At 31.7% G+C, this 25,993-nt stretch overlaps 1 protein-coding gene across 4 annotated transcripts in view; it reads right to left on the reverse strand.

Annotated features, from left to right (window-relative positions):
• Positions 1 to 25,993, reverse strand: part of LOC105207486 — a 71,146-nt gene that overhangs the window by 27,952 nt on the left and 17,201 nt on the right. For all 4 annotated transcript variants that reach the window (XM_039448955.1, XM_039448958.1, XM_039448957.1 and 1 more), the window contains exons 3-5: positions 21,363 to 21,653; positions 19,485 to 19,756; positions 19,191 to 19,366 (exon numbers count right to left, since the gene is read on the reverse strand). In XM_039448955.1, the coding sequence (XP_039304889.1) occupies positions 19,191 to 19,366; positions 19,485 to 19,756; positions 21,363 to 21,653 (739 nt within the window). The remainder of the gene's footprint in view (positions 1 to 19,190; positions 19,367 to 19,484; positions 19,757 to 21,362; positions 21,654 to 25,993) is intronic.

The following is a 25,993-nucleotide window of genomic DNA, read 5'->3' on the forward strand; positions in this document are numbered from 1 at the left end:
ATGAACTGCGCGCCGAATTAATTTTCAGTCGTAACACAATTCTAAATTGAAGAAAATTAAGTAATATCACATATTATTAAATATTAATCCTTTTTCCCCCTAAAAAAACTGTAAAGAAATTATTGCGAAAAATATCACCTCAGCCAGGGTTCAAACCTGAAAGAAGGGAAAAGGGTTAATATTTAATAATACGTGATATTACTTATTTTTAGACGCGCGCACACACATAGGCATCTTTTTTCAAAAAGGTATTTTGTACTGATAATATTGTATATTAATGGCATCATAATTGCAATAGGATGATAAATTATTACAATTAGAACAGTTTTGTCAAAATATAATCTCTAAAGAATATTTCTCAAAAATGAGATAAGCCTGAAATTGAGATATGAATGCTTCACAATTATTTAAAAAATCGTTATAATAAAAATCGTTTACAATATTACCATGCTGAATGTGTAATATTTCATACAGCAATATTTCTATATCATAATTTAGAAATAATTGTGCATTTTTGTAAACATTTATTTGGAATAATTCTTCTATAAATGTTTTACGTATAGCATAGTTAAAAGTATCTTTTCTAATTATTTCTTTCCAAATTTAATTTTGCAAATATATCACTAAGATCATTCGCATATCGTTATAGTTTTACCGAGATACTGTTTCAAAATTGTTGGATGGTGAAACTGATTTAGTTGTGATAGATTGCTTAACTATAATCAATCGATTATGTGTTTCTTTTTAAAATCTCTTAGCAACGATTAAAATATTTATTGTCCCTTTTGTGCGGCGACTTCGATGAGCTCACCACGCGGACCTTTGTTAATATCGTATTTAATTATTATAAGACTCCATGAATTTGTAAATAAATAATTATTACATTAATAAATACTTGTGTCACTAAAATCTTACTTAATTAATAATATTGTAAAGCGATTCTAATTTGAATGTTTATATAATAAAATCACACATTTTGTTTATGTGTATGCTTAAAACATATTAAATGAATTTAATGTTTGACACAAGATCTTTGAATTTACTTAGCTAATTATACACTGCGTTTATAATAAAATAGCTCTATATTTTATCAGGTTATGAGCCCAGAATACGTAGTATAATTGTGAAGTTATTGTATTTCAGAGAAATAAAATGAAAAAATAAAAACAGAAATAGTTTCATAAAAAGAAATAATAATTATAAAAAGAGTTTTAAAAAAAAGTTATAAATGTTTTCTATTTTATGTTAAAAAAAATATTTTTAATTTTTACGAAAAAAAATATAAAAAATAAATCTAAGAACGCTTTCACGGTCGTAACTGGATCTTAGTGCTTTTGTATTTATTCGTGTGATTTTATATACTTTCTCAGATTCAACACAAACTGCGCGCCGTTACTTTCGGTCGTAATTAATTTAATAATACAAGATGCTCAGGAGAGCGTTAATATTTGATGCTAGTGAGCATCTTATATTATTAAATTAATTTTAATTTAATAATAAATGTGATATTACTGACTCTTGTTTGATTATAGCTGTGTTACGACCGAAAGTAACGGCGCGCAGTTTGTGTTGAATCTGAGAAAGTATATAAAATCACACAAGTAAATACAAAAGCACCAAGATCCCGGCTACGACCGTGAAGACATTGTTATTTAGATTTGTATGTTGCATGAACGGTCGAATGTCTTTCTATTTTAATATAAAAAAACTCGTTAAAAATAATATATTATAGTAAAATATAAAAAAATAATTTATAAGAAAATTTTGTTTCTTAAAGGGAGATAATTTAAAGAGTATATTTCAAAAAGAAATAATTTGTAAAGTTAAAAAGCTAATTTATTCATATACTTTAACCCTTAAACACATATTGAAAATTCCTCTAGATTTTCGATCGCTTACTGTGTGAAGACGGATTGAGAAAAAAGATTCGGGCTAGGTAGAAAAAAAGTTTAAAGTCTCCTCTGTCGACTGCTACAATTGACCAACTTTATTGCTTAACTAAAATAAAATAGCATGAAAGTAAAGTTTTCTCGGGAAGGTCTCCCAGGCCCACTTATGTGTTTAAGGGTTAATATAATAGTTTAATATTTATTTGCGTAAAACTGATAGCTTTATTGCAATAAAATCTTGGTTTATTGTGTTTACTTAATAAAACGATTAAAAACATTGTCGGAATTTAATATTATAAAAATGGCTAAATCATTTAATGAAAATGTGTCAAATATTGATAAGCTCGTGAATGTAAAAGATTATTCTTTATAGAAATTTCAAATGGAAATTTTGTTTCGAGCTAATAATCTTTACGAAATAGTATCTTTAAATAAACCAGAACTTGAACGTACTGATGTATAGAAAAAAGAAGATGCAAAAGCGTAGAAAATAATAATAACCACAATGGACAAGAGACTTCTTTCATATTTGATGAACTGTAAGACTGCTTTTGAAATGTGGACAAAAATTAAAATCATTTTTCAAAGGGATAATAAACAACAGAAATGTAATCTTTTGTAAAATTTTTATAGACTTGCGTATAATAAAGAAACTGATATGGCTACATATATTAGTAATTTAAAAAATATTGCTTATAAACTTAAAGCTATGGAAATAGAGGTAAGTGATACAATGATTGTTTCTAAGGTTCTAGCAACTTTACCTGAAGAATACGCTTATTTCACAAGTGCTTGGGATTCTACTGATACAGTAAATAAAACTTTAGACAATTTGACAGCAAGATTAATTGCAGAAGAAATAAGGATTAAAGCAAGAAATCAAGAAAAAAAAGAGTAGCTTTTAAAGCATAAAGTAGAAAATGCTACAAATGCAATAAAACAGGACATATTGCAAAAGATTGTAAAGTGAAGTCAAATACAGGAGGAACAGTTTCGTTGTTTTAAATGCAACAAAACTGGACCTATGTCCAGTTGCATATTCTTCAGAAAAATTTTGCAGAACAAAGCAACAGATGAAAACTTAAGAAGAATGTATTTGGAAGAAATCTAATCATACTGACAAAGCATGCTTCTTTAGAAAAACTAAAAATAAGAAGAATGAAAGCGAAGATAAAGTGTCATTTTTAACAACTAAATTAAAAGAAAATAAGATAGCATTTGTTACAGCTAATTTAAAGGAAGAAGACGTATGGATTGTTGACTCTGGCATTACTGTGAATATGATAAATAATTATAAAAGTTTGAAGAATTGTAAACAGATAATCACAAAAATTGGAGTAGCTGAATGTGACAAATCGATGACTGCCAAATTGTCAGGTTCATTGGAATTTACTAATTGCAAATTAAAGGAAGTAGTATATATATCAGAATTAACTACCAATCTATTGTAAGTTCAAACTATAACGAATAGTGAAAAAGTTTTATTTACAGTTAAAATTAATTATCGAAATAAAACAATTTTGAAAAGAAATAAAACAAAAAATGGACTTTATGAAATTAAAGAAGAAAAGAAAGATAAAAGTTATTTATCTGAAGAAATTTTTGATTCAGCGGAAATGTGGCATAAAAAACTTGGTCATATGGGATATGATAATTTGAAGAACCTTATGAAGATGACGAACGAAATAGACTTGTCAACAACCAAATTTAAGAAGTCGGAAAGATTTTGCAGAACTTGTTTCAAAGCTAAACAAACAAGAGAAAAATTTAGTACTTTTTACTTTTCTACTTAAAAGCAAGAGCGAAGAGGCCATTACAATTAATACATACGGATTTATGTGGCCCAATTTCACCCGATACATGGGATAGAAATAAATACTTCATCACTTTTATGGATGATTATACACATTTTGTAATGGTATTTTTGTTAAAAACGAAAATTAAAACAGCTGATAAAATCAAAGAATATGTTAGCAAAGTTGAAGCAAAATGGAATATAAAAGTTGCTAAAATCAGATGACAACGGAAGAATATTTATAAATAATACTGTTTTATCCTGGTGTAAAGTTAAAGGAATTGAATTGGACATGACTGTATCCTATTCTCCTCAATTGAATGGCAGAGCAGAACGTTTAAACAGAACTTTAGTTGAAAAAGTTAGAGCTTTACTTTTCGATGCAGAAATGAAAAAGGAAATGTGGAGCAAGGCTTTGTATACTGCAACGTATGTACTTAATAGATCGACAACAGTAACTTTAGAGAAAACCTTTTGAAATGTGAGAAAATAAAAAACCAAACTTGAAGAATTTACAAATTTTTGGAAGCGAATGTTATGCAAAAATGTTTAGACCTTTAAAAAAGTTAGATAAAAAAAGCAAAAGCTATCAATTTGTTAGATATGCACCATGTAGTTACAGATTCTGGAATAAAGAAAAAAGAAATATAATTATTGCAAGAGATGTAAGATTTAAAACTATTACAGAGTCAAAAAATATAGGTTCTGAAAAAAAGAAAAAGGCAGTTAATTTGCTTAATATTTTTAATGAAGACGCAGAAGAAAAACAAGAGGAAAATAATAATAAAAATGAAGAAAATAAAGACATCTTTATAGATGCTGAAAGTTAAGAGGATACTCAAAGTCAAGAGGATACTCAAGAGGATGAAAAAAAAAATTCTACCAAAGATAGAATAGATATAAAACCAAGAAGATCTACAAAACAAAGAAAAACTCCAGAAAAATACAAAAGTTTTGTTTATCTTACTTTTGAAAAAACTACTATTAGTGATGAAAAAGAAAAATGGACAAAAACGATTAACAAAGAAAAAAATTCTCTTAAAGAAAATAAACTTTGGGAAGTATTAGATGATAATCACATTAAAAATGAAAAACCTTTACATAGTAAATGGGTTTTCAGAATTAAACAAAATAATGATTATAAAGCCAGACTTGTTAAAAAAAGTTGCGAACAGAAAAGACATTGACTATCAAGAAACATACGAGGTGTGATCAAAAAGTAAGGTGACTTTTTGAATTTCGCGCGCTCTGTACACTCTAATTTCAAAATTTTTTTTTTGTGTGTTGGTACACTCGTCACGATCATATGTTCACAGTTTTGACTATATAGCATGTGTTGTTTTTATGTGAGAGGCATAAAGGTTAGACTCGTGTTTGCGTGCTCGGCGATTTTTTGCTGTTGAAAATAATGGAGCAGAGAGTTTGTATTAATTTTTGTATAAAAAATGGTATTAAGTGTTCAAAAACTCTTGAAATGTTGACAGTGGCGTACGGTGAGTCAACTTTGAGCAAAAAAAATGTTTATAAATGGTATAAGTTATTCCAAGAGGGCCAAGAAAATGTTAACGATGAACCTCGCTCTGGACGCCTCAGGACGTCAAAAACCGACGAAAATGTTCAGGAAGTGAATGAAATTGTGTTGAAAAATCGTCGAATCACGATTAGAGAAATAGCTGATGATCTTAACATATCGTTTGGCTCATGCCAATCAATTTTAACGGATGTTTTGGGTATGACACGTGTGTCAGCGAAATTCGTTCCAAAACTGCTTAATTTTGATCAGAAGCAGCGTCGCATGAACATCGCCCAAAACATGTTGAACGACGTCAATGATAATCCTGATCTGCTCAAAAGGGTTATAACTGGTGACGAAACATGGGTATATGGTTATGACGTCGAAACCAAAGCACAATCATCCCAGTGGAAGAGCCCAGGAGAGCGAAAAAGGCACGCCAAGTTCGTTCGAATGTGAAGGTTTTGCTCAGTTTTCTTTGATTACCATGGCGTTGTGCATCAAGAATTCCTACCACAAGGTCGTACGGTAAACAAGGAGTATTACCTTGAGGTTATGCGGCGTTTGCGTGAATCAATAAGAAAAAAACGTCCGGAAGTGTGGAAAGAAAATTCATGGATTCTGCACCATGATAATGCACCTGCGCACACGTTGTTACTAGTGAGTACTTTTTTGGCCAAAAACAATACTATCATCATGCCTCAGCCACCGTATTCACCAGACTTGGCCCCCTGCGACTTTTTCCTCTTCCCAAAATTGAAAAGGCTTATGAAAGGACGAAGATTTGCGACGATTAAGGAGATTAAGGCTGCATCGCTGGAGGAGCTCAAGGCAATACCCAAAAGTGCATTTCAGAAATGTTTTGACGACTGGAAAAAGCGCTGGCACAAATGCATTGTATCAGAGGGGGATTATTTTGAAAGGGATAACATAATTTTGGATGAATAAATGAATATTTTTTTATAAAAATGAAAAGTCACCTTACTTTTTGATCACACCTCGTATAGTCCTATGATAGAACAAAGTGCTTTGAGATGTATCTTTGCAACTTCAAAAAATTTTAAAATAGTAACTTTTGATGTGAAGACAGCTTTTTTGTATGGAGATTTGGATAATGATATCTATATGTATCCACCCAAAAGTTATAATTATAAAAATAAAATTTTAAAACTCAAGAAAGTTTTATATGGACTAAAGTAGGCGCCTTTGAGATGGAACATTAGATTTTTTAATTTTCTGAAGATGGGTTTTAAGTCTCTATAAAGTAAGCAATGTTTCAATTCAAGAAAAATAAAAGCGATTTAATACTTAGAATTTATGTCAACGATGGTTTACTGGTTGGAAGCAATGAAGAAGAAATTAATAAAGTTTTGTTAAAATTAGCCAAAGAATTTAAAATTAAAATCTCAAAAGAAAGAAATACAAAAACTTACGTAAAACTCGAAATCAAAAATAATAAAAATTTGATCTTAAATCAAAAAAATTATATAAAGAGAATATTGCAACAAAGTAAAATAGAAAATGCAAAAACAGTAAAAGTACCTCTGTTGCGTAAAGATAATAATAAAACACACAATTTAAAGACAAAAAATTATCCCTATAGAGAAATGGTAGTTTACTCTACGCTTCGTCTAGAACAAGATCTAATATTGCTTATGAAGTAAATTTTGTTTTAATTTTAGTAGATTTGTTGAAAAGCCAAGTGAAGAAAAAAGTAATGATCTAAAACATATATTAAAATATTTAAATGGAAATATAAATACCGGAATAAAATATGAGAAAAATGGCAATATAAATTTATTGGAGGCTTATTGTGATGCAAATTTTGCTACAGATTTTTTGATACAGAAACAAGAAATAACATTTTGGGGACTCGTCCGATTTCGAACCATAAAAGATCATGAATATCTCCGGAGATTTAACGCCAGCGATTCCTGCAAAAACGGAAAAACATCCTCTTCGAAAGAGAATGCGTGTTCATACGCCTGCTAGATTTCGACTCTCTACCGAAGCAAATTCTCTTCGGGCGGTCGCCATAGAACTACGTCAGCTTCGTGCTGAGAGGCAAAAGCAGCGGCAACGTGACAAAGAAATGCAGACGCTGCTTCAGGATCGTAACGAGAGACTTCAGCGTCTAGAGAAGCGGCTACAACATTTTTCAGGTCAGTCGTTACCTTTTTTTTGTCCTCCTACCGCGGAGATTCCTCGTAATTCCGGAAACGTGAGCGTCAATTTTAAATTAAAGTCAGATATTTTCGACAGGAGTGTTCCGCTGCGCGAATATTTTACATAATTTGAATTGATTGCGCAGGCGAGTAACTGGGAAGTTACTACTCGCCTTCTACGAAAGCGGTCGCGTTAGCTTCGAGTTTGCGGAGAAAAGCGCGTTCACTTCTAGACAGAATAACGGAATAAGAAAATTTAAATTATGGGAAAATTAAATCTAAGCTCGAATTACGTTTTGGGGAAGATCATTTATCTCAAACTTTCTACACGCAATTCACAATTCGCAGACAAAAATTTGGAGAAGATTTGGAAGTGGAATTAGAACGACTTGCGCGTTTAACTTATCCGGAGTGTCCTCAGGAAGTGCGCGACAAGATTGCTTGTGCTCAATTTATTATTGCAGTCTCTGATGGATTTTTGAGACGCACTCTCCAACTCGAGGAAATCACTTCTTCGCGTTCTGCAATTGAGGGAGCAAAAGGAATTATAACTATTTAAGAAAATAGTTTTTCTCAGAAAGGGAAAAATGATTCTGAAAGGAAGTTTAATTTTTCCAAAGAGGGGAAATAAAGAAGTAGAGAAAGTTTCAGTTTAGGTTTTGTAATTAAAAATAGAAGAAATGAGTGGGAGTCGCGGTTTTGGGTTTAGAATTTATTCTTTTCAAAATTGAAATTTTGTCTCAGGAAGGGAGGGAGATGTTCTCTGATTCCTCTTTCTTCCTGGAGGGGCTTGGATTGGGAATGACATGGGCGACGCTCGGTAACCTGTGGCAGGAGCGAGATAGAGTAAGGAAGTCGTCGTGCTTCCCTGAAAGCCTTGGAGGATGGGTTCAGAGATTCGTTCTTTCCTCAGGAACTGAGAATAAGTTTAGCATTTTTCGGAATCTTTTTGTTTAGCATAGAGTTGGGATTGCAACAAAAGGTGTTCAGTTTCCTGAAGCAGAAACCCGGGGAAGAGCAGAAAGTCGTCATTTTTGTTTAATATTATTCAAGATGACGCTCGATAACCTGTGGCAGGAGCCCAAAGTAGAGCAGGAGGTCGTCGAGTGGATTGTGATTGCAGACGCGGACGACGCTCGATAACCTGTGGCAGGAGCCCAGGGTAAAGAAAGAAGTCGTCATTTTGGTCTGAATCGCGAAGAACGCTCGGTTACCCGTGGCTAGGGATAGAGCGAAAGAAAGTGTAAATTTTTTTTTTCTTCCAGAAAGATACTATTTGGGAGTGACGCTGGCGACGCTCGGTAATTCGTGGCACTGGCCCGGGGTATAGCTTCCCTAAAAATCCTCACCTTGGGAAATGAATTTTAAAGATCGTTCTTGTGGAAACGGGTAGTCGCAGCAGGTAGAGGCTCTTCTCTGACACTGAGATTAAATGTATTACAGTTTATTTGGTACTGAGTAATGATACAGCGCATGGACGTGTGGCACGTAAAAAGAATGTAGACAAGGATAGCGCGTAAGAGAGAAAGCCAAGTCACTAGAAAGATGGCGATACAAACATAAAGCCACGTATCGCATTCTCCAATAGTTCTTTTGTCAGGAGTTAAAAGTGAGCTCCGATCCTTTTTTTTTCTTCTGGATCACAGGGGACGACGCTCGGCAACCTAAAGCAGGGGCCCAGAGTAAAGTAGAGGTCGTAGGATTAGAGTCTTTTGTATAAAAATTTTGTCTTAAAATTTTGTTTGAGATGTAGGGAACAAGAATTCCTAACTAAAAAGTTTTTTTCTCTTACAGGGTTATGTCATTTGACAATACTTTGACGTGATACTCGTCGGATTTTAATTTGTTTCAGTTAAAAATTTGTTTGTGACATCTTTGGTATGAGAAGAATTTCGGAGAGATGAGAATCTTTTGCGGAGTTTAATTTTTTCGACTTTCTAAAGAAGACTGCCTCGCCCCGGGTTTTTGAGCCATGGTTTTCCCCGTGGGACTGAAGGCAAATGCCGAGACAAAAACTTGGTGAGTCTTTCGAGACGTTAGGTCCATGGTAGATATTGTTACCTTACTTAAAGTTTTTGAAGAAAAAAGATTCCTCAAAAGAATTCTTCGGAGAGGATTTCTCTGAAAAGGCTGTTCTTCCAGAGAGGAGAATTTCTTCGATAAATATCAATTCCAGTACTGTCGTTTGAATCCAAGGAAGAGTGGTTCAGAATCTTGTGGCAGCAGTTCGAGAAGAAGAACAGTAACGCTCAGATAGGTTCTGGAGACGACAAGAAGTCTAGTCATTTAAGAGAAAATAGTTGTCGGGCTTTTAAAAACGACAACTTTTAAGAAGGGGGGCAGGGTTGTGCCCGTTCAGCCGAGCTTGAAAAGCTGGCCGAAGAAAGATCAATCGATCAGACAGAAGCATCGCGGCCGGCTTTTGTTCTGTTTCGGGACGCGAAGTCGTCAAGAGATATTCTGAATAATTTTGCTACGGTTTAATTATACAAAGTCATTTGATTAAAGTCAGTGTTCCTTTTTATAAAAGAGTGTCTAATCATTTCGTGTCGTGCGTTCGTTCTTTTCTTCGCAAATGTTTTGTGTGCTTGTCTCGTCGAGTACAACATATTCACCTAATCTACAGTTATACACACATATTAGTATAAAGTGTTAACAGATCATCACAAGGGATCCAGTTCGCAGCAGTCGCAGAAGTCAAGCAACGTTCACCGCGGTCACAACTTGGATGGGTGGCCACTTGGAAATTTCCAAGATTTTTTTTGCAAAAAATGTTTTTAAAATGCTACGAAAATAATGTTTTACATTGGAATTATGTGGTGTAACCATATTAATATTTACATTTTAGAGAAATATTTACATTGATATTTACATTAAACATTGTTGAGATGTTGATACAATATTAGTGTGCTGTATAGATAATGTTATATAATAAGCATTATCAAAATGTTAAAAGAACGTTAGCAAAATGTTAATTGTAATTGTTACTTCAACGTTACAAAAACCTCTAAATCAATGTCAAAGTTTGTTCATAGTAATTTGATTACAACGTTAAATACAACATATTTGGAAATGTTACATATTATTAAATAACGTTGTAATAACCTCACGGAAATGTTTGTTTGCTTACTGGGTGGTCCAAAAAAACCGACTATTTTTTTCTTCATATGCTTCACCGGAAATTGAAAGTATATGTTGTAAAAGTAAATTTCGGTTTTTGTTCAGATTTTTAAAAAATGTTTTATAGGTCGCTGTAGTTGTTTAAACACGAAAATCGACGTAACATAATATTTCAATTTTTTTTAATTACATTAAGACACATCCTGTTAAGTTGATCATTGAGATATTGTTGCCACGAATAAAATATATAAGTTTGAATTTTTGTAGCCAAAAATATTGACGATAAATCATTTATTTAAGTCTTCAAAACTCGAATTTTTACAAAAATAAACACTTAAAGACTTAAAAAATCTATTTTTGACCAATCACAGTCAAAAATTGTTTGTGGTATCGGTTTCCTTATTCAATAAAGAATATATTATGATAAACAGAAATTTTAACATTTATTGATAAATAGCGCAATAGTTATAAAATGCTTAAAAAATGCGACTTTTCTTAAGCCTTATACCAACACCAGATTTAATTTTCTTAACAAATTTTTGTTAAAGAAAAATGTTTTTATATCAAATATACTTTTATAACAAATATATTTTATAAAAGTTTTTATAAAAAATATTTCTATAAAAATTTTTAAAAATATGTTTACAAAATATTTTTATAAAATATATTTTTTATGAAAGTATATTTTATATAAAAATATTTTTCTTTAACAAAAATCTGTTACGAAAATTAAATCTGGTGCTGGTATGAAGGCCAGGTTTAAGAAAAATTGCATTTTTTAAACATTTTATGACTGCAGCATTATCAATAAATGTGGAAGTTTCTGTATATCATAATATATACTCCATTAAACAAGGAAACCAATATTACAAACGATTTTTGACTGTGATTAGTCAAAATAAGTTTTTTAAGCTTTTAAATGTAGATTTTCATAAAAATTCAAGTTTTAAAGGATTAAATAAATGATTTACTGTCAGTATTTTTGGCTACAAAAATTCAAGCTTACATATTTGATTCTTGGCAACAATATCTCAATGATCAGCTCAACAGGATATGCCTCAATATAATTTAAAAAAATTAAAATACCATGTTACGTCGATTTTCGTGTTTAAACGGCTACAGCGACCTCTAAAACATTTTTTTTAAATCTAAACAAAAAACAAAATTTACTTTTGCAACATATACTTTCGATTTCCGGTAAAACACATAAAGAAAAAAAATAGTCGGTTTTTTAGACCACCCAAATATACAGGGTTGGGCAGAGGAACCTGACACATTTTAATAACCACTTGTGCGGCCGCTATTAATCGGAAGAGGTTGAAACTCCGGGAGAATAAACTAGACACTTGAAGGTTTTTTTTGTTTATTTACCAAAAATTATATCGGCTAAATGATGGCCGTTACAAGCAATACAATTTTCGAGGCGTTTTTCGAAATTATCATACACTTTTTTCAACATCGCTGGCTTTATTTCTGCAATTTCTCTCCGAATATTGGCTCTCAGCTGGTCCAAGGTTCGAGGTTTGTTAGCGTAGACACGTTGCTTCAAATAGCCCCACAAAAAGAAGTCGCACACTGAGAGATCGGGCGAACGTGGTGGCCATGGAAACTCAGTGTTGCGAGACAGCAGACGGGTGCCGAATTCTTCGCGTAGGAAATCCACGTCTTTTTCGCCGTATGGCACGTGGCGCCATCTTGTTGGAAGAAGGTGCGACGGAACTTGCGTTTCTTCTTCAACTCCGGTATTAAGAACGTTTTTAACATCTCCAGATAGCGCTCCGTGTTGATCGTTCCTTGAAAGAAGTAAGGCCCCACTATTCCCTACTCTGCAACTCCACACCAAACAGTCACACGTTCGGAATGTAACGGCTCCTCGACTATCTGCTGAGGGTTCTCCGTAGCATAATAACGACAGTTTTGTTTGTTTACTGTCTTGTTCAAATAAAAATGAGCTTCGTCGCTAATCATTAAAAACTTACGGTCAATTTCTTCGTTGTCCAACAACTCCTTCATTTTTTCTGCGAATCTTAATCGAGCTGCATAGTCGGTATATTTCAATTCCTGGGTTATGAGAATTTTGTAGGGATGAAAATTCATCGCTTTCAAGATTCTGCTAAACGATCGACGAGACATTCCGAGAGCTTGAGCATGTTTACCGGCAGAACGGCGTAGACTTCGTTGCAAAGAGGTGCGAACGCGTGTCTCATTTTCAGGGGTTCTTACCGTTCTTGGTTGCCCTGGAGGCTTTTGTTTCGTGGCTGTGGCTGTTTGTCGGAAGTTTTTGACCCACAGATTCACAGAATTACGACAGGGAACCGGATCTCGTGGACGAAGAGAATATTCAATACGAAAATCGCGAATTGCTTGAACGTAGGACTGAGTTATGAAAAAACGCTCGCAAACGAACGCGCGTTGTTGCGGCGGCCACTTCTCCATACTGGAACTGTACTGATATGTAAACATAAACCTTCAACCATCTATTTTTCGCTCCCGGAGTTACAGCGCCCTCTTTTCACTTGGAGGGGAATAACGATTTTTTAAAATGTGTCAGGTTTTTCTGCCCAACCCTGTATATACCAGGTGTATGCATAAGTTTTTTCCGGTTTCACTAAAAGATGGCGCCAGCGAAAAGTATGCAGTATTAATTTGACACATACGTCATTTTGTTCGTCTGACATAGAACTACAAACACACACAAGTTGAGTCCGCCAAAAATTAGCGTCTTTGTTTTATTGTTCAGTGATCATGTCGAGTTTTGTGTCTGAAAAATTTGCGGCACGCATTGCTTTTTTTATTTAATCAAAAGAAAAAGGCTGTTGAAAGTCATCGTTTGCTGGTAGAAACATATGGTGAACACGCTCCATCGATTAGAACATGTAAGACATAGTTTCGACAATTTAAAAGTAATGATTTCAATGTGAAAGACAGTGAGCGCTCTGGTAGACCACAAAAATGCGAAGACGAGCAATTGCAGGAATTATTGGATGATGACCCAACTCAAACTCAACGGCAATTAGCAGAAGCATTACATGTATCACAAGAAACAATTAGCAGATGTTTACGAGCAATGGGAAAGATCAATAAACTCGGTAAATGGGTGCCACACAATTTGAATGAACGTCAAATGGAAAATCGCAAAGTCACTTGTGAAATGCTGCTTCAACGCCACGAAAGAAAATCATTTTTGTATCGAATTGTGACGGGTGACAAAAAATGGATTTATTTTGAAAACCCAAAGCGGAAAAAATCGTGGCTTTCACCTGGCAAAGCCGGTCCATCAACACCAAGGCCAAATCGCAAAAAGACCATGCTCTGTGTCTGGGACCAGAGTGGTATTGTGTATTATGAACTCTTGAAGCCCGGCGAAACCGTTAATACACAACGCTATCGTCAACAAATGATTAATTTAAACCACGCCATAAGCCGAAAGACGACTTATTAGTCGTGTCATCTTTAGAATCTCCTGATATTTACATTTGCAATAGATACTACAAGTCAAACGACATTGCGTAGGCCTTGACGAATGTCAGCAGCCCTAGTATAGCAGCCCTAGTAAACAAAAGAGTGTTTACTACTGTTGCTATACGAGAGTTCGTCAGTACAAGATTAATCGTCTCAGTCAGCATTAAAATTTTTTGTTTTTTGTAAAAAAAGGAGTTTTTATTTTGTTATCATATGTACATACATTTAGTTTCTTTATTTCAGTTTTTTTTTTTTTATAGAAGATTAATGATTGCATTTTATATTAAAATAAAAATTATTTTTTTATCTCTTTTTGTTTATTTTTTATTTTTTAAGGCACCTAGAAAAAAGATATCCCCATTGTACCCCACTCTTCCCTACTCCTTTGTTCATTACATTCTAAAAATGACCCGACTAATAAGAAAATGACAAAGAGCTCGAATAATAAAATAGCTTGTATCTTTGAAGATATTAGTATCAGGACTCATGTTAATTAGACCTTTCCTTTTTTTTTGATCAATACTACTTGCTATCAAAATATGTGACCCTTTTTTTCTGACACCCTGTATATAATACGTCGCGCGCGTGTCACAACTCAGCTCCGCGATACAAAAATCTAAAATTGTTTCGTTAAACTGTGCGGTGTTGCTGACTTGTTTTGTAACAAGAGAAAGCGAGAACGCTCGAGAAGACAGAAGAGGATAGATCAAAAAGGAGAGAGACCGCTTAAGAAAGAAAGACACATGACCTCCTCACGCAGGGAAGGTTCCGATAGCGCACATCCCGATAGCCCACCAATCAATCATCTTGAATTATCTAACCCAACCTACGGAAAATCTCTAGGCATCTGCCATTGTGAGTTGTTTGTGCGCTATCGGGAGCCGCCGCCTCACGCATGTTTCTCACTTGACGCTGGATCGAGAGAGAAAGCATGATACGACGTGGTCTTATCGAGCGCCGTTCTCATTTTGTCTTTCCTTCACGTCTCCATCGTAACGCGTTGTCACCCGTATTCACCGTATCGTTACCGCGCAATAATGTCAATACAGTGAAGCCGGTACATTGTCGGTACAATAAAGTTATAATGTGAGTCCTAATAAAAGTGCTTTTTCATTGGCGTCAGTTGACTTCATAAAACGTCAAGACGCTTGAGTAATGTTAGATTAGTAGAAATAACATCGATATGCTCAATGAAAAATGTTTTCATGCGTTATTTTCTGGAATTCGCGTCAGAAAGTAGATACACATAATCTACATATATCTATTTATTGGAACATTTGAAGCAATTTCGGAAAAAATGTGTTCGCCGTTAATAAAACCTAACAAAACATTATGGATGGTAAAATATGCAAATAAAATTAACTTAAAAAATGCAAAAATACAGAAAAGATGCATAGCAGTAGCAACTGCAATAATAGCTGCAATTGAAGAAAGTAAAAAAGAAAATATAGAAAAAAGAAATACTGAATTGCAGAGATTTTTGAGAATCGTGAAGTACATAGATTTTATTACGCGATTTTTCCAATTTTACAATTAGAAGATTTGCGATTTACAAATTATTGTCGCATGTCCGCCACAGAATTTGAGGATCTTTTGTCATTTTGCGCGTGACGCCCGTGACACTTAGAAGTTGGAAAATTCAAACTTCTAACAATAAGCGTCGGCACTAAAAGTGCTTGACGCGCGTCAATTGACGCCCATGAAATAGCACCTTGAGAGAATATTTTTGTTCCACTTGGAACACGTGTCGTCAATCTAACCAGACCAAAAAAAAGTTGGAGGTTAGAATGCAGAGGCAGAGTGTTATAGGATACCTACCACAGCGGTAAATCATACTTATACCGATTACAATTATGTTTTTAATTATTGCCAGAGGCGTTTTGTCAGCTGGTTTGTTATAACAAAATACCACAGCTGTAAATCGCGCTGTGGATAGTTATAACCAAAATGTCAGAGGCGTTTATCGTGAGCTGACTCTAATTATTTTGCCAGGGCATTTATCGTAAACTGGCTATTTTTATTATACTGTCAGAGACATTTATCGTGGACTGGCTATTTTGTAACAAAATGCCATAGCTGTAAATAGTGCTTTGGCTACTTATAACAAAATGTCAAAGGCGTTTGAACTAATTATGACAAAATGCTATAGGTGTTTATCATACGCATATAATTTTTATAAAACGCTGTACTTCTTGTCTTCTCTTTTTGTTATATGTAACAAAAAGAAATAGAGTATCTGTCCAACAGAGCTCATGTGAAAATAAAAGAAAAATGACGCTTATGTGATAAATGTCGATAAAAATATTATCGACATTTATCATTTTTAGTTCCACAGATGTCCGCAGAGACCCGCAAAAGGCCTTAGCGGCCGCGTCGGAATTCGGCCGTATAGCATTACCGATCCGAATTGAGTTCGTCGTTCACTTTAGCATCCCCTTAAAATTAATATTTTAGCCCGCTATATTAGATCCGTCATTTTGAATTTTAAAATTTTGATTACAGATTTATAATCAGCAACTCTAAAATTTTCTAGTAAGACACCAATCAGATGCTAATTATTCTTAAAAAAACCAGGCACGAAAAAATTAAGTTAGTTATACAAGGTGTTCCTGTATAAGTGATCACCCCCTTTTATCTCAAACAAACAAAAATAGACCCAATCAAAATAATATCAAATTGTACACTTTAAACTGAACTTTATTGTGAGTACAGTGGTTAAGGCTCCTGAGTAGTCGTCGCAGTCATATTAAAGTTATGACGTCAGAAACGAGAAATTACGTAAAATAACACGTAATTTTATCCGACGTGCATTTGTAAATAAAGCCAATTTGAATAAAACAAACTAATCAGATGGCTTTTAAATACTTTTAAATATTGGTCAAGACTATCCCTTTTTCGCCTAGCAATCAGTAAATAGTCGTAAAAAGCACGTAAAGTGACGCCTATTCAGACAGGAAAACACATGGATAGCTATTAAAAATAGTGAAAAATGTGCTTTTATGTATAAAATTCAAAGAAACTTTACTCACAGTCCATTTTTACGTATTTAGTAAACACGAGACAAGTCATATTTTCACAATAAAACAAATAATAATAAAATGACATGCACGACAACATCTCATCGTCAATCTGTTACGTTTCACGTCTATTAGTTCTAATTTTGTCCGCGATGGAATGTCGCTATCGTCAACGCGGAGTTCTCGGCTAAGAAGGCAGGAGCCTTGATCAAAGAAATTAACTATGTTAAAGAACGGAGAGATACGCAAACTTTTCCATAAAGTAAATATTTTTATATGATAAAAATTGTAGTATTATTTCTAATGAGTATAATGATGTAAAGTATATCAAAATTACTTTACAAATTATACCAGTTATATTGGTTTAAAGTTTTGCAGGCTAATATTACCTTTTCAATTTTAACTCTGCAATTGGCTAATTTCCGACTTTCATTTTATAATCAGATGCTAACATGTTATATGTCAATCGCCAAAGCGAGAGTTGAAATTTAATCACACTGCAGAGCCGAAACTAATAAGGTAGAATTCACTTGCAAAACCGACATAACTCGTATAATTTGCAAAATAATTTTAATATTGGGTCATTTAAAACGTATCTGCGGTTTTTTGTTCAATTTTTAAATAAAATTTTTCTTTATTGAAAATCAATTTTAATCAAGTATATATTGACCATTATTATCTATAACCTTTTGCCATTTTTCGATTAATTTCATAATTCCATCCGTGTAGAACTTCTGTGGTTATAGGCGAAAAACTTTTTCAAGTAATTTTCGGCAGCTCTTTTGTCGGCTAATGTTGTTCCATCAAAAGAGTTCTGCAAAGATCAAAATAAATGGTAATCAGACGGTGCAAGATCCGGGCTATACGGTGGCTGCATCAAAACTTCCCAACCAAGCTCCCTCAATTTTTGGCGACATCAAAGATGTGTGTGGTCTGGCGTTGTCATGATGGAAGACAAACCTTTTCTGTTGATCAATTCTGGTCATTTTTCCTTAATCGCTTCCTGTAATCTATCCAGTTGTAAACAGTAGAGCTCTGAATTAATCGTTAGGCCATATGGTAACACCTCATAATGAACGACTCCCTTTCAATCCCACCATACACACAACATCACCTTATTTGTCGTCAAATCAGGCTTTGAAGTCGTTTGTAGTAATTCGCCGCGCTTACCCCATAATCTTTTACAAACGATATTCTTGTATTTTACTCATTTTTCATCGCCCGTGATAATTTACTTCAGAAATGAGTCGATTTCGTTGCATTTTAGTAGTATTTCGCTGATGGAAATTCGGTCAATCAAATTTCTTTGCATTAATTCATGTGGCACCCAAATATCGAGTTTCTTTGCATAGCTAGCCTTTTTTAAATGATTCCAAACCGTCACATGGTTGATTCTTAGTGCATTGGCTATGTCCTGACAGCTTGTATGTCGGTCTTGCTCGACCAGTTGCAAAATTTCATCGACTTTTTCAGTGACTGGCCGACCACGGCAAGATCGATCTTTGACATCAAAATTTCTAGAACAAAATCGAACAAACCACTCCTGCGTCCTGCGTTCACTTACAGCATCAACACCGTAAACTTCGAAAATTTTTCTGCATGTTTGTGCTGCGTTTTTGCCTTTTTTGTAGTAAAAAAACATAACGTATTTTTTCAGAAATTTTACTCATTTTCAAACCAATATAACTTTTGACACGATTGATGAATTATCAAACTTTGTTTACAAAAAATATAACCTAAAATGTCATCTTTCAGACGCGCGTTTATTTAATACAATCGGATTAGTGTTGCCCGATATATGACCATCAACACTATCTTCTAGTGACAAAAAACCGCAAATATTTTTTAAATGATCCAATATATCGTACATCATTGCATTCATTAAAAAGAATGCTACAATTTTTATCAATTTTTATTATAATAATAGTTGATCATACAAAAGTTATGCATATCTCTTCGTTCTTTAACATATATAATTTCTTTAAGTAACCACTGTACTCACAATAGATTTCAATTTAAACCGTATAATTTGAAATTATTTCTATTGAGTCTATCTCGGTTAGTTTAAGAGATAAAAAAAGAGTAGTCACTTATATAAAAACACTGTATATATGTACAGAAAAAAAGAAACAAAGTAACAATTCCTGTAAAGTAATTCTAACTTCGTTATAACGAAATTATTACTTATAAGCAACGAGTTACTTCTCAACTTTGTATAATGCTTCTTACCATAATATCACTTTCAATCGGTGGTGTTGTATTATCTACAACTTTTTTCTTTCTTGATACTTCTTGCTCCTGTGTCGAAAACATTGGAGTTAATTCAAGTAATTCTGCAATCAAATCATACTGCTCCTTACGAGGAACTTCTACAGCTCTATCTGTCCTAAGCTCTTCCTTGTCCACTAATAATGTTTGTTTCAGTTAGAGATATATTAATTAATTGTCATGTACTGAATACATGTATAAAGAAAAAGAAAATAAAATATAATAAAAGCAAATATTTTATGAGAGAATGCATACATAAATCTGTTTCATCCTCCAAGATGTTATACTCTGGATCTGCTTCTGGATCATCTTCCATAGCTGGATCTTGCGTCAAAGGTTGCATAAATTCTTTCAAAAAGTTATCCCAATCTTCATCATATTCACATTCTAAATCTTCAGTCATATCAGCAGTTAAGTCAGGTGGTATAAATGCTTGTTCTATTTCCTCTAAAGAAGTTTCGCTTAAAGATAATTTGGAACGTGTTCTTTGACCAATACTTTCTTCCTCCATTGCAACATGTGGAACACTTAAAAATAATATTTGTCAATTATTATTCAAATAAGTTGATAATATTGTAAGAATTTTCCGTAAGTAAAAAAATTATACTGATCAACAAAGAATCTTAATCAAGTAATCTAATCAGAATAAAATTTCCTATAATTTTTTATGTCAATTCAAGTGAAAATGTTCTATTACGTTAGGTTTTCAAGTAAAATAAAGCTGTATAATTATTTGTATTGTATGTACTGTATTAATTGATTGACGTTTTGCGACATTATAAAAAAAAATAATCAAAGAAACAATTTTGTCAAAAATAAATAGATAAGATAGATAGATAGATAGATAGATAGATAAATTTAAATTTAAGTTAAAAATTCTAAAAATTTCCCTGAGTATTGATCAAATTCTATAAAAATCTATGATTTTGTCATTCATCCATGACATTTTCAAAAAAAAAAAAAAAAAAAAATTCCCTAAAAAATTCCTAGTTTTTCCTGATAGAATAACTCCTTGGTTATTAAAATCTCACATTACAATAAAATATAATAAATATAAATAAAGTATATAATGTGGTCTCTCTCTCATGCAATGCAGGTATACGAGTAATAAGAAGTTTATTTTGTAAGCAGAGCGGAGGTCCGCAGTGTATCCCGCAAGGAAATAAAGCACCTTATATATGTATAAAGAATATACAGTGTGTCTCAAAAGTTCGGTAACGGTCAAATATTTCAAAAACTAAACATTTTAGGAATAAGTGTTTCAGATAAAAGTTGTAGAGTTTTAAATAATCTATTTACTGATCTTATTAATTTGATTTTGGATGGCGTCGCCAAGGTCACATCAAAATCATATTAACTTTTTTAAATGGAACACCCTATTTTTGATTCCATAATCAAGTAGTGGTGTCAAAAGCTTTCCAAAACCCAAGAAAGTTTATTTTCGTTTAATACTTTCCAAGTTGTAGAGCTTGAAAGATACAATGTACTCTAACTTCCAAGCGTCATAACTCGGAAAGTACTTGACAAAAATAAACTTTCTTGTAAGATTTTAGAAAGCTTTCGAAATCGACTACAAAAAATGCATAAAAAATATGTTAGAGTATTAGTAGTTCCCTAATTAAAGAGTATCGATATTTCTTTAACATATTATATTTTTTATTGCATTTTCTTGTAGTCGATTTCGAGAGCTTTCCAAAACCCTACAAGAAAATTTATTTTCGTTAAGTACTTTCCAAGTTGTAACGCTTGAAAGTTAGAGTACACTGTAGCTTTCAAGCTTCACAACTCGAAAAGTGCTCAAAAAAAATAAACTATCTTGTAGAATTTTGAAAAACTCTTGACACCACTTATTAGATTCTAGAATCAAAAACAGGGTCCATTTATAAAAGTTAATGTGATTTCGATGTAACCTTGACGACGCCATCCAAGATCAAATTGATAAGATCAGTAAATAGATCATTTAAAACCCTACAACTTTTATCTGAAACACTTTTTCCTAAAATGCTTAGTTTCCGAAATATTTGACCGTTGCCGAACTTTTGAAACACAGTGTATATAGTTAATATAATAAAAAATGTAAATAATATAAAAAAAAAACTATAATAAAATATAATAAAAATATTTTTCACATACGCAGGTATTTTAAAAATTCCTTCGGAATCGTATTGTATATTTTGTGACAATTGTTCAGAAGAGGATACATCCTTATTATTTGTTGCTATTGATAACTGCGCCTCGATATCACTATTTGCTGTATTTTCCACTTCTCTATCATCGTCACTCTGCTTATCATGTTCAGGATTATATTCCTCATCGGATGAATCTTCCGGTAGCTCCTCCTGAATCAAAGCTTGTACTTCCGACGAAGTTTGCTGTGCTGTAGTGATGGGCCATGGTATGTTAACTTTTGCAGCTGCTAATTTTCTATTAAAAAACAAACCATAAATTTAATTATCTAAATACGAGAATATTCAAAGATTATTTTATGTTATAAATTTACTAAATATTATAATTAAGACAATCATTATAACATCACGCACGCACGCATAAAGTATAAAAATATTTAAAAAAAAATTTTTATCACTGTTATACTCTCTAAGCTACTTAACTTTCAATTAAAACATTTTTCTCTATCCCTTATAGTTTTGACGATTTACGCTTCGAAAGAAAAAAACCAATTTTCATCAAGTTTCGCTCTTAAACGTGCATTAGAGCACGTATAAAAAAAATTCGTGTCTCTTATTTTTATCTGTATTACAACATTAAAAACTCATCTAAATCTGAGGCGGACACTTCGTAAACATTCCTTGTAAGACATAATTGCTTGAAATTTCATAGAAACGGGCGTATTTATAAAATGTGTAAGATTACGCACAGTTAAACTGTGTTGTGCGTCTTGTAAGGAAAAGACCTCAATCTTCAGATACATCATTTATGAATTCTATGAAAATAGGTAGAGATTAAGTTACCACAGAGCATTGCACAGATATAATAATGCATTGTATAAATTTAGAAGGAACATTAAGATTTTTTTTACATACAGACGCACTATACTGACAAAGAATTTAGTTATGTATCTATGACTCTTCCAAATATTTTACCAGCTCAGATATGGAATAGGATCGTTAAATACTACTCATTAGTTTTTGAAACCCATTACCATAGTAATTGGTAGTGGGTTTCAAAAACTAATGAGTAGTATTGAAACCCACTACCAATCTCAAATTACACAAACGTAAATTTTACAATTAGTTAGAAAACAAGTACCAAATTGTACAAACAAGTACCACTTATTGTAAAAAAAAAAATAACAGATAGAATATTATTGCAGATTAAAAAACAATGAATAATACAATAATCCTACATACACATTGAAAAATCTACTTTCCATTGAAGAAAGTCACACAATAACATTTATCAGTCTATGGATTTCATAAGAGATCACAACAGTTCAATAAACAAAATTAACAACTATTTCATAAATCACGTTGACACAAATATCTCAAACGCGGTAATAAAATTATTACAGTTGAGAAATAAATTCTGTCCTTCTATGTTTCTATTAGCCTTTAAAAAGAGGCTACACACATACAATTGATTAATCAATTTATTATTATATTAGACAATGATTATCCTTTAACCGTGATCTTTAATAAAATAAATATCAAGTTGAAAATATACAACATTAATACAAAATAAAGCATTAATATCATATAATATAAAACTAAGCATTAATAACACAGGTCTACGAAATTTAGGGGCGATTTTGTGCTTTGAACTTTGAAGGATGTTTTTACAGGATTTCGATACGCTAAAAACGACTACGTTGTCTATTTTTTTCGATAACCCTCAATTTTTTAAATAATCGCAAAAACAGTTTTTTTTTTAATTCGATTTATTTACGATTTTTTTTGGCTAAAAAAATAATAGCAAGGTCAGCTTTACGGCACTTTACAAAACATCCTCACGAGTTTAATCGCGTACCGTAAATGTCGTCCACGCGGAATGCATTTATGCCTTAAATTAAATAAATTTTAACAAATAGTCGGAAATTAATTTTTCAAAAAAGAATTAAACTAGAAACATACAGCTATAAGCCTAAATAGTCAAATATTTGTTAAAACTTTTTCTTTAATTAATTGCTTTTTTATTTCAAAATTTATTATTTTTTTTCCATTATTCACAATTTTAAAAAGTTTTTTGTTTATGATTTGTATAAAACATTTTTATAAGTCGCAAAAAAATATTTTTAGTATTGTGTGAACATTTTTGTATAAATGCCGAAAAGTTGACCTCCCTATCATTTTTTTAACAAAAAAAATCATAAAAAAATCAAATTAAAAAAAAACTGTTCTTACTATTATTTAAAAAATAGAGGGTGCTGGGAAAAAACGGACAACGTAGCCGTTTTCAATGCACCAAAATCCTATAGAAATATCCTTCAAAGTTCAAAGCACCCCCCTCTCCCACCTAGATTTCGTAAACCCATGTAATTAGATTAATAACAATAACAAAAACAAGGATGAAAATAGTATAAAATACATAGCCAAAGTGTCTACTCAAAATTTGTAAATCTATTCCCTGAAAATTCCAGAATTTTCCAGGAATTATCAAAATTCCAGATAAAAAAATTTTTGAATGTAACTTTGAAATAAATTTATTTTATTACACACGTGCTTTTTAAGGAACTAAGGAATTAATATTAAGGTATTAATTATAAAGTTAGTCTCAACAATACATTTACCAAAGAATTAAAATAAAACGTTATTTAAACATTGAACATAACAAAAAAATATACAAAGAATAAAATAACAATTATTATTAAAAAAGAATAATGTACATAATAAACAATCTTTAATACATTTTAAAATTATCTTATAACTCTCACACATTAGTTCAATTTTGTCTCATTGTACACCTACAAATTTTTTAATGTTACACATGAACCGATTGAATTCGCCTTTTACCTATATATTCAAAACACTTCTCTTTATAGGAACTAGCAAAATTAAATTATATTACCAGGGTTAATTTTTTTTACGTTAAACTTTCAAAATTTTGAGTAATTTTTTAAAATTTATTTTTACATGCACAATAATTATTTCAAAAATAATTCGATTTTAATAATTCTGGTTCCGACAATAAATCGGACATCTATAGATTAAGAATCGTTTTCTATTTGTTGTCTAAGATAACTGTGTCAAGATTTTATGGTTACCATGAGACAATGCGTGCTCGGACACATCGCGCAAACAATACTGTAATTATTACAATTTTCAATATTTTTACTTGAAAAAATTCTTGATTAACAATAAAATATAGATAAATATGTGAGCAAAATTTCAAATCAATCGCTCAGTTTTTGTAAAACAATTCATAAAAATAAGCTTTTTTAACCCTCCAAAGAGTCCTGTCCCCTTAAGTTATTTATGTTTCAGGAAAGTGGAAAAATTATTCTACAAATTAGTCTTCTGTAATTTCTAGGTAGAAGCATTGCTAATTAGACACTTTGAAGTAAAGTATATTTATCGAAAAATAATAAAATAAAATAAAAAAAAGTACTAGATGTAAAAATTTTTCCGTTTTGAAAAAAATAGTATAACTTCCGTAATTTTTCAAATTTTTTGATAAAAATTTAGGAGTTGATTCTTAAAAGCATGTACTTTCATTTAAAAAATCGATTTTTTTGACCCTCCAAAGGGTCCTGCCACCTTAATCTCGAATAGTTTTATTAAAATAGTTTTATTGTAATTCATTTATAACTGACGGTGAAAACCAAATAAGTTAAAACGTTCCGTTTAGATATTGAAAATAGTTTTAATAAATTAACGTCCATTATAAAAATAGCTCGTTTTTTTGTTCTGGGTTCAAAATTTTATTAAATAATCTTCTATTTATTTTTCTTTCAGCACATTTCTTTTAATGAGACTAAATGTATTTTAGATAATTTATTTTTATTTTATTACAAAGAAAACTGTTAATCACAAAGCATGAATAATAACACTACTTCAATAGTATAACTTGCCACTCAAGTAATTTATTCTATACATATGTATTAAGGTGATCCAAAAAAACCAATTATTTTTTTCTTTATGTGCTTCACCGAAAATCAAAAGTATATGTTGCAAAAGTAAATTTTGTTTTTGTTCTAATTTTTCAAAAAAATATTTTAGATGTTGTAGTCCTTGAAACACAAAAATTGACGTAACATGCTATTTTTATTTTTTTAAATTATATTGAGGCATATCCTGTTGAGCTGATCATTGAGATATTGTTGCCAAGAATCAAATATGAAAGCTTAAATTTTTGTAGCCAAAAATACTAACAATAAATCATTTATTTAATCCTTTAAAACTTGAATTTTTATGTACATTTAAAAGCTTAAAAAACCTATTTTGACCAATTGCAGTCAAAAATCGTTTGTAGTATCGATTTCTTTGTTCAATGAAGTATATATTATGATATACAGAAACTTCAACATTTATTGATAACGCTGCAGTCATAAAATGTTTAAAAAATGCGATTTTTCTTAAACCAGGCCTTCATACCAACACCAGATTTAATTTTCGTGACAAATTTTCGTTAAAAAAAAATATTTTTATATAAAATATACTTTTATAAAAAATATATTTTATAAAAATATTTTTAAAAATTTTTATAAAAATATTTTTTTCTAAACATTTTTATAAAATATATATTTTATAAAAGTATATTTTATATAAAAACATTTTTCTTTAATAAAAATTTGTCAAGAAAATTAAATC

Source organism: Solenopsis invicta, chromosome 5 (assembly GCF_016802725.1).
Source record: "Solenopsis invicta isolate M01_SB chromosome 5, UNIL_Sinv_3.0, whole genome shotgun sequence".
Classification (NCBI taxonomy): Eukaryota; Metazoa; Arthropoda; class Insecta; order Hymenoptera; family Formicidae; genus Solenopsis; species Solenopsis invicta.